This window comes from Trachurus trachurus (genome assembly GCF_905171665.1).
Source record: "Trachurus trachurus genome assembly, chromosome: 17".
Lineage (NCBI taxonomy): Eukaryota > Metazoa > Chordata > Actinopteri > Carangiformes > Carangidae > Trachurus > Trachurus trachurus.
The window spans coordinates 3339358-3348641 of record NC_139900.1 but is presented as its reverse complement, the minus strand read 5'-3'; the positions used below and the strand labels follow the sequence as shown (position 1 = coordinate 3348641).

General features: G+C 50.0%; 1 protein-coding gene across 1 annotated transcript; it reads left to right on the top strand.

The window, feature by feature from the left end:
- The first annotated feature begins 341 nt into the window (after positions 1–341).
- On the top strand, positions 342–8204 carry LOC311000295 (uncharacterized protein). The gene is made up of 3 exons (XM_083990973.1): positions 342–370; positions 7546–7845; positions 7964–8204. Exons 2-3 carry the CDS (start codon positions 7641–7643, stop codon positions 8122–8124), a joined length of 366 nt encoding a protein of 121 aa, XP_083847099.1. The 5' UTR covers positions 342–370; positions 7546–7640; the 3' UTR covers positions 8125–8204.
- The last annotated feature ends 1080 nt before the right edge of the window (positions 8205–9284 follow it).

Genomic DNA, 9284 nt, shown 5'->3' with positions numbered 1-9284 from the left:
AGGAGCTAAATGAATAAAATCATATCAAACAGAAAAACTCCAAACAACAAACCAACTTTAAATCATGTGATAAAACTGGAGCAACGGTTCATCCTGAGGGGAACATGAACGTCTGGACCAATTTCAATGTGAATATTTGTTGATATGTTTCAGTGTGAAGCCAAAAGAAAAGAAGAGACAGTGATGTTGATGTGAACGTTAGAGAAACACATGATGGAGCTGAAACATGATCCTGGTTCATAATGTGGACTCGTTCAGCTCAGCTGACACATTCAGCAGCAGACGGGTTTTTGTATTAGTCTTTCTCACTGTGGAGGAGCAGACCTGGACTACGACATCTTTGGCTCTGGAACTAAACTGTTTGTAACAGGTAAGAACAAACTTTTATTTCCCTCCAGTTGTTTTATTGAAGAAGTTAAAATGTGTTTGAAGTCAGTTTCTGCTGTTTCAGACTTTACATGTTAGTTTGTTCAGAGTTAACAGAGAATTCGTTCTGTAGCTTTCTATCACAACAAAAAGTGGTTTAAATGGTTCAGCTCAGCTCCACATGAAGAAGAGACAAATATATATCGGTTAATTATTTATAAAATGAGGTCATTTCTTTATATCTTTAGATTTTGACTCCTTACTTTAATATAGATTATAATATTTATGCTGATGCTGGTCGTTGTGGAATTCTTCACCTTCACATTAATTTTTAAAATGAAAATAAGTTTAAACCCATTTTTATGTTAAGTTAAAATCTGACTTAAAAGAGTGGAGGTGCATGAAAAATAGGAGCAACTCAGGCAGTTAATAAATAAAACCTTTTGGGTTTATTGTGAAGCTTTACCTGCGTTACTGCCGTCAGCATTATGTCCTTTCAAACCATTTTAACTTCCTTCCCTTTCAACTTCTTCTTTTTGTTGGACAATTCATCCAAAACTATAACTTACGTATGAAAGTATGAAAGCTATTTATTTTTACTAATTAAATGTTGACTATCATTGTCTTTATTCTGTCATTTACAACTAAGTCTAGGTGAAATAAAAAAAATGCCACCTACAAAAGTAATTATGTTATCTGTAAAACCTTAACTTTTAAGTTTATACATTTAATATTAAAGAAAGTTAATTATGTTTAAAGTTCAGTGGCATATTTCAGAAAAGCTAAATAGATTCCAACTTTGTTGTCATGTAAGTGCAGTTTTGGGCGATGGAAACTGTGTTCATTGTAAAAAAAAAAAATCATAAAGATAAACATTTTAGGATATATGTATATATCATTGATAATAGTGAGAATTTTTAGATAATAAAAACAAACATTTAACAAATATTTCTGATAAATCATGTTTGTTATGTATTTTATGTAGAAAACGTGTATAAATCATACACATTTTCCCACTAATATAGGAATATATACATATACATATATACATATACATACATATACATACTAAGATAGGAATATATACATTTTCCTATCTTAGTGGGAAAATGTGTATGATTTATACACGTTTTCTACATGTGATATTTCATATGAAATAAATTGACCATCAACAAAGATAATTATACGACACTGAAATCTGTTTCTCAGATACATATTGTAATGCCCACAGAAGCATCCGAGACGAGGTTTATCTTCAGAGTCGACGTTTTTATTAAACTTAACCAACGTGAGCTCACAGACACATTCTCAGCTCTCATGCTACAACACAAAACTTCCGGTGCACTCTTCTCAGACCCCGAGAGAGCCGCCCCCCCCCACTCTCTCCACCAACCACCGGCCTGCACGCTGACTGACATGACCTGCAGCCCAGTGTTTGACAGAAAGGGTCAAGGGTGACAGACGGACAGCCTATGGCTTTTAACTGGGGCCGTTACACTACCCCCCCACCACAAAGTTCCTCGCCCACGAGGGACGCCCAAAACAATGTATAGTCTGAACTCACACACATCTCATCAATGCATGAACATTTTTGATTACTGAGCAAAGCCAACACTTTCCTTTTTTTTTTTTTATTTTTTTTATTTTTACAAACGACAAAAATAAATGTCAATTTCAGTCCTTAAACACATTTTTCTAAACTAGGAGGGTCCGGGTAGACTACCGGCCCCTCCAGTGAGACCAGGGCGCATTCTAGCCCTTTCAGGAACATGTGGTGTGGTCTCACTCCTAACTACTCCCCCCCCAAAGGGGACCAACAAAGTCTCTGAACCGGTCTGGAGCTCTCCTCTGCCTTTGTGGCCGAGCTGTTTGGGGAACTGGGGATAAGGGAACTGGGGGCTCTGTCCCCGGCAGGGCGGCAGGGGAAGAGGGGTAAGGGGGCAACGGGGACTGGGGTGGGCCGGTGAGTGCAGGCTGGTCAGGGTCGCCCGACGTACTCTGTGCCGGTGAGGAAGAGCCCCCTCTGTAGGGAGCCAGCCTGTCTCTATGCAGTGCAACCTTCCTTCCCCTCGCTGGCAACTGCACCCTGTAGACAACTTCTCCTAGCCGCTCCAGGACCCTACACGGGCCCACCCACTGGCTGTCCAGCTTTGGGCACCGGCCCTTCTTGCGCTGAGGGCTGTAGACCCAAACCAGCTCTCCAGCCAGAAAATGCCTCCCCTGCACTCTCACATCATAGTTCCGCTTTTGTCTCACACCGGCTCTCTGCTGCTGCCCCCGGGCGAAGCTGTGTGCTGACTCCAGGCGGTCCTGCAGCTTCCTGGCATACTCAGGACCTGAGAGTGTGTCTACAGCATCTGGGGGCTGGCCAAACGCCAGCACTGCTGGGGTGCGGAGCTCTCTCCCCAGCATGAGGAGAGCAGGGGTGCAGGATGTGGTCTCTTGAACGGCAGAACGACATGCCATGAGCACCAGGGGCAGATGGTCGTCCCAGTCCCGCTGGTGTTTTGCAGTGAGAATAGCCAGTTGCTGACCCAAGGTTCGGTGGAATCTTTCTACTAACCCGTCACTCTGGGGCCGCAAAGGAGTGGTGCGGGTCTTGTGCGCTCCCAGACGTTCACACATGGTGGCAAATACCCGGGACTCAAAATTTCTCCCCTGGTCGGAGTGTATGGTCTCGGGCACTCCAAAACGGCTGAACATGCCCTCCACCAGGGCATCCACCACAGTCCCGGCCTCCTGATCTGGCAGAGCGTAGGCCTCGGGCCACCTGGTGAAGTAATCTATGGCAGAGAGGACGTAGCGGTTACCTTTGTCTGAGCGTGGTAAAGGGCCCACCACGTCCACCGCCACTCTCTCCATCGGGGCCCCCACAGGAAACTGTTGGAGTGGTGCGTGGGAACGACCAGAGGGACCCTTGCGGGCTGTGCAGGGGTCACATCGGCGGCAAAAATCTTCCACGTCCCTCCTGCACCGACCCCAGTAGAAACTTTGGCGGAGGCGGTGGAGAGTTTTCCTTACTCCAAAATGCCCGGACCCTGCAGCTCCATGCATGGCCTTAAGCACCCCCTCACGCAGGCCCTTAGGGACGACGACCTGCCATCTTTCCTCCCCCGTTGCAGGCTCCTTCCACACCCGTTGTAGCACGCCCTGGTGTAGACGCAGAGCATCAAACTTGGACCACAGTCCCTTGGTCGTTGTGGAGAGCGCTGCCACTTCTTCCCATGGGGGGCGCTGTTGTGCCTCCACCCACTGCAGAATGAGCTGTATGTCCACGTCCTGTACCTGCTGCTGTCTCCACTCTGCCATGCCCACAATCTGCAGCTCCCGGCACATGAGCTCCTCCGCCTGCTGCACAGTGGAACCAACGTCCTCCTCTCCCCGAAGCTCCTTCTCTCTCACCTCTCTCTTCTCGCAGTAGCGACACCCGTCTGCTGCACACGGCCGGCGTGAGAGGGCATCGGCGTTTGCGTGGCGTGCCCCAGCTCGGTGCTCCACGTGGAAGTTGAAGGCCTGGAGCTCCTCTAACCACCTGGCCACTTGTCCCTCTGGCTCCTTGAATGTCATGAGCCACTGAAGGGCCGAATGGTCCGTCCGCACTGTGAACAGCAACCCACACAGGTAATATTTGAAGTGCCTGATTGACAGAACGACTGCCAAAAGCTCCCTGCGGGTGACGCAATATCGCCTCTCATGTTTGTTAAAGGCCCGGCTGAAGTAGGCGACCACCCGCTCTCCATCCGGCCCCACCTGAGACAGTACACCTCCCACACCCACACCACTCGCGTCTGTATCCAGGATGAAAGGCAAGGTGGGGTCAGCTGGAGCAAGCACTGGAGCCTCGCTCAGGGCACGCTGGAGGCTGCTGAATGCCTCCTGACACTTTTCAGTCCATACAAAGTCTCTGTCCTTTTGTAGGAGCTGGAACAGGGGTGCAGCGGTGCAGGCAAAACCCAGTACAAACCTCCGATAGTACGAGGCCAAGCCCAAGAAACTTTTCAGCTGTTTCTGGTTGATGGGGGCAGGCCAATCAGTGACGGCCTGCACCTTCTCTTTCATGGTGCCGATGCCCTCCCCTCCCACTCTGTGTCCCAGAAAACACACCTCCCGCTGCATGAAGTGGCATTTGTCGGGGTGCAGCCTCAAGCCAGCTGCTCTGATTCTTGTCAGCACCAGTTGCAGGGAACCCAGGGCAGCCTTGAAGGAGCTGCCATGTACCAGAATGTCATCAAGATAGACCAGGCACTGCTGACGGGGTACACCAGCCAGCACCTTGTCCATCACCCTGGCGAAGGTGGCAGGGGCGTTACAAAGTCCAAAACAGAGAACCTTGAACTGCCACAGCCCCCGCCCGGTGCAGAAGGCTGTCTTGGGCCTGGACTCAGCTGCGAGGGGTACCTGGTAATAACCGCTGCGGAGGTCCAGGGATGAGAACCAGGAGGACCCCGAGACCAGGTCCAGTGCCTCGTCAATGCGAGGGAGGGGGTATGAATCCTTCTTGGTTACTCCATTCACTGGTCTGTAGTCTGAGCAGAGCCGCCAGCCGACTTTCTTCGGTACCATGACAACAGCTGCTGCCCACGGACTATCGGAGGGCTCAATGAGGTCAGCCTGCAGCATTTTTTCCACAGCTTCATCACAAGCCTGCTGACGAGCCAAGGGAAGGCGGCGAGGGCGACACTTGATAGGCTGCGCATCCCCTGTGTCGATCTCGTGCTGCAAAAGATGAGTTCTCCCCACCTCTTCATCACTCAGCGCAAAACAGTCTCGAAACTCCAGCAGCACCTGCCACAGCTGCTCCTGCTGCTGCGGGTCGAGGCTGCTACAGTTCCTCCTCCATATCTCTCTCACTGCAGCCAACACCCTCTCCTCCCCCATCTGTGACACCGAGGGTGAGGCCGCTGTGGAGAGACCTCTGCCGGGGCTGATGGTGCGATTCTCACTTTGGGGAGGGGACACAGGAGACAGGGGCCTGGGAAAGGAGTGAACAACAGTCTCTATTGCGTTAGCTGCAGGAGAGCCCGGAAGCGAGTCAGGAAGAAACCTGGGAAACAATGTGATAACTGGGCCCTCCTGAAAACTCACAGTCCCTCTTAGGAGATCCAGCTGACAGCCTGCAGCCCTCATGAAGTCCAGGCCCAGGATACATGGATCCTGAACCGCAGCTATCCATACTGGGTGACGCAGCGTTCTTCCCCCCACCGTCACAGACAGCACACCTCTGCCTCTCATAGGAGCCAGCTCACCTGTGACCGTGCGCAGTCGCACCGAGGTGGTCTCGAGCTTTGTCCCTTCTGGTACCACATCTGGTCTCACCACAGTCACTGTCGACCCTGTATCCACTAGCGCCGAACATGGCACTCCCTCCACTGTGATGGGAATGTAACAAGAGTCACCTGCAGATGCACGCCCCACTGCGACGACTGGCTCCCAGCATGAGTTGTCAGCGTCACCTGTTTCTGTGGGGAGTGGTGCCTGGCTCCCCTGGCTGTGATGTTGGGCACCTCCAAATGGCGGTGGGGGATGTGGCTGTCGTGCTACAGATGGGGCTGATGTTTGGGACCGCATATCCCCCTCTATGCGGGCCCTGAGCCGTTTCCCTGAGCCTGGCGTGACTTGGGGCATTCTCTGACCAAATGTCCAGGCTGGCCACACCCCCAGCAGACCCTGGGCCCTGGGTTTGGTCTGCGTGCTGTCTGCAGTGACACAGCCCTCAACAGTCCAGTTACTTCATCCACCCACGCCGGCCTCTCTTCGACAGGAGGGCTCCCCACTGCAGCCCTTACAGCAGGTGGGTTCTTATCATGACAGCTTGCACCAGCCACGCCCCACACATTCTCCCTCTCCACAGCCATCTCCAAGGCTGCCTGCAAGGTCTGAGGGTGCTGCAGCTGCACCTGGACACGTAACTCTGTGGGGCTGAGGGCTCTGATAAATTGGTCCCGTGCCAGCTCGCTCTGTACTCCTGGGGGCATGTGCGCATACGCCCGCCGTGTCAGGCTCTCTACGTCGTTGGCCAGCACACGCAGCGGCTCCCCTGCCTTCCTGCCCCGGTTACTCAGTTCATTTCGCAGGAGCTCGGGCTGTAAACACTGTCCAAACCGTCTCTGTAGGGCCCCCACTAAAGCTCCATAGTCTCGTCTGTCATTCGGGCTCAGCAGCAGAAGACAGGACAGAGCATCATCAGTGAGGCACAGAGCCAGCTGTAGCGCTTTATTGTCCATTGTCCATCCCTCTGCATGAGCTAACAGTTCAAACTGGGCCAGGAAAGCCTCCCAATCGGACTTACCGGAGTACTTGGGGGTTTTCACAGTTGAGACCACCACCGGCCGAAGAGCGCCGTCCTGCCTGCCGCCATCCATCGCTGGCGAGCCACTTCCGGTCAAGCGAGGAGCGGCGCGAATCGCCGATGAAGGGGTCAGGCCGGCCTCGGTAGCCATCTTCACCGCGGCGTCCCTCAGCCGATCCCTCGCTTCGTGAGCAGCTCTCGTGAACTCACTGGTCACGTCCTCCGACCACCCGCAAGCACCGCCGTCCTCCTCGTCAGTCCTCACCTCGGCCTTCACTTTTTTTCCTCGTCTGCCGTCCATAACTCGCGGCGGCTAGCGGCGGCTAGCAGCAGCTAACAGGCTAACTCGAGAGCGACGCCAAACTAGCCTGACCGGATGCCGTCTTCCGTCCGAAGTCACTTCTGACACCAGTGTAATGCCCACAGAAGCATCCGAGACGAGGTTTATCTTCAGAGTCGACGTTTTTATTAAACTTAACCAACGTGAGCTCACAGACACATTCTCAGCTCTCATGCTACAACACAAAACTTCCGGTGCACTCTTCTCAGACCCCGAGAGAGCCGCCCCCCCCCACTCTCTCCACCAACCACCGGCCTGCACGCTGACTGACATGACCTGCAGCCCAGTGTTTGACAGAAAGGGTCAAGGGTGACAGACGGACAGCCTATGGCTTTTAACTGGGGCCGTTACAATATTTATCTGTCATGTGACAAACGAGACATTAGATGATGACTGGGTTTGATGGTGACCTCTGTGCTGTATTGATGAGGAGCTGAGTGATCAGAGTCCATGTAGTGTCCAGGATCAGACTGAATGCAGTGCAGTGCTGGAAGCTGCTGTTGACTGTGTGAATGTGTCTGTGCTGCTTGTTGCTGCTGTCAAACTTCAGATGAGCAGGTAGTGAAGCCCGTGGTGAGCGTGTACCCAGCAGCATCCAGAGCCCACCTGGAGGGGAGGAGCTCCCTGCTGTGTCTGGCCTCAGCCATGTCTCCTCCTCTGGTCCAGTTCTCCTGGAAAAGACAGAAGGAGGATGGTCCTCTGCTTCCTGCTGAGGGAGAGCAGCTGCAGCTCACAGAGCCGGGACGCTCCGCCGCCATCTTGCTGGTGGATCGGGACGCCTTCTACACGTATAAATACCGCTGCTACGTCGAGCACGAGGGGGGCACGGTGGAGGCCCAGGCAGCACAAGGTGATGGAGGCTTGGTGACTGTGTTGAGCAGTGATTCAGCTTCATGTGGAGACTCTGTCACAGAGAGCAGAGCAGCACAGCACTGACTGGTTTCTCTTTGACTCCTTTTCTGTTGCAGTGGTTCCCCTGGATCCTCTCCGGCCTCAGTGCAGGGTGAAGCTGCTCTGTCTGCTCTACACAGTGCTGATAGTGAAGAGTCTGCTCTACTGCTGTGGACTCGCTCTGCTGATGAGCCGCAGAAACACGGGACCGTCCACCAGCTGCACACAAGCTGACTGACTGTTTCCTCTTCCTCTTTTCTCTCCATCACATCTCATCACTTCATCTCATTTATCTCTTTGATCACAGCTCAGACATTTAAACATAACAAATCTTTCTAGATGTTTAGATATAGTCGGCCACAGATATTAAAATGTACTCACACTTTCATTTAGGTATGCTAAGTCTTTATTATTGTCTTACTTTGATGCTGTTTTTTATTTTCACTTCAGAGTGACTCTTGAAATAACATAGAATTAAGTTGTATCGTTAGCTGCTTGGCAATTTTTCTGGTATTTTTTCACATCCTGTTTCTCATTTTAATAGTCTATTCATTTAAAATGACTTTGTTAAATTGTTTCAATTTTACTCTTTGAATAAAGTAAATGATGTGTTCATGGTTTTTTGACTACTTTTATCATTGATTTCCATTTGGCTTCAGAACAAATCATCAGAAAAATAAAAACCTTTATTGAATGTTGATGCTGACACCTACAATTAGCTTAGCTTAGTTTTGCGTCTGAATGTATTGTCACAGAACAAACATCATAACAATGTCCAGAGCTAAACAATCACAACAACACCAGGAAAAGCAGACAGATATAAACATGTAGCTGTTTATTTCACACATGTGGTTGTGGGCTGTTAAACTCTACGCTGACGACACTGTTGTTTACACACATGAACCATCAGCAGATCGAGCAGCTGTGAAACTCCAGCTGTTATAAAAATGATGAAACTGCCACTTGAACAGTTATAAAGTTATAATGTTTAGTTCGATAATGTCTGAATGATCTAAATACAATTTTAACCTAAATACACCATCTAAGTTTACTAAACACAATATTTATCTGATAAACAGGAGCATCGACAGCTGCATGGTTAACAAACAAACAAAGCAAGCAAACAAACAAACAAAGAATTATTTCAGGACTTCATAGTTGATATAAAAAAATAAAAGCTGTTGTCAGAAGAGTCTGTTCATCTCAACCAGAGCCAAATGTTAATGAGTTAACTGGCCTCTACTGAATTATGTTTAAGTTTAATTTCAAAGGTCAAAGGTCAAAGGTCTTTATTTTATCAATTTGTTACACTGGAATGGAGCAAATTGATAAAACCTTGAACCTTGACCTTTGACATGAAACTTTTGAATAATCCAGTAGAGGTCAGTGAACTCATTA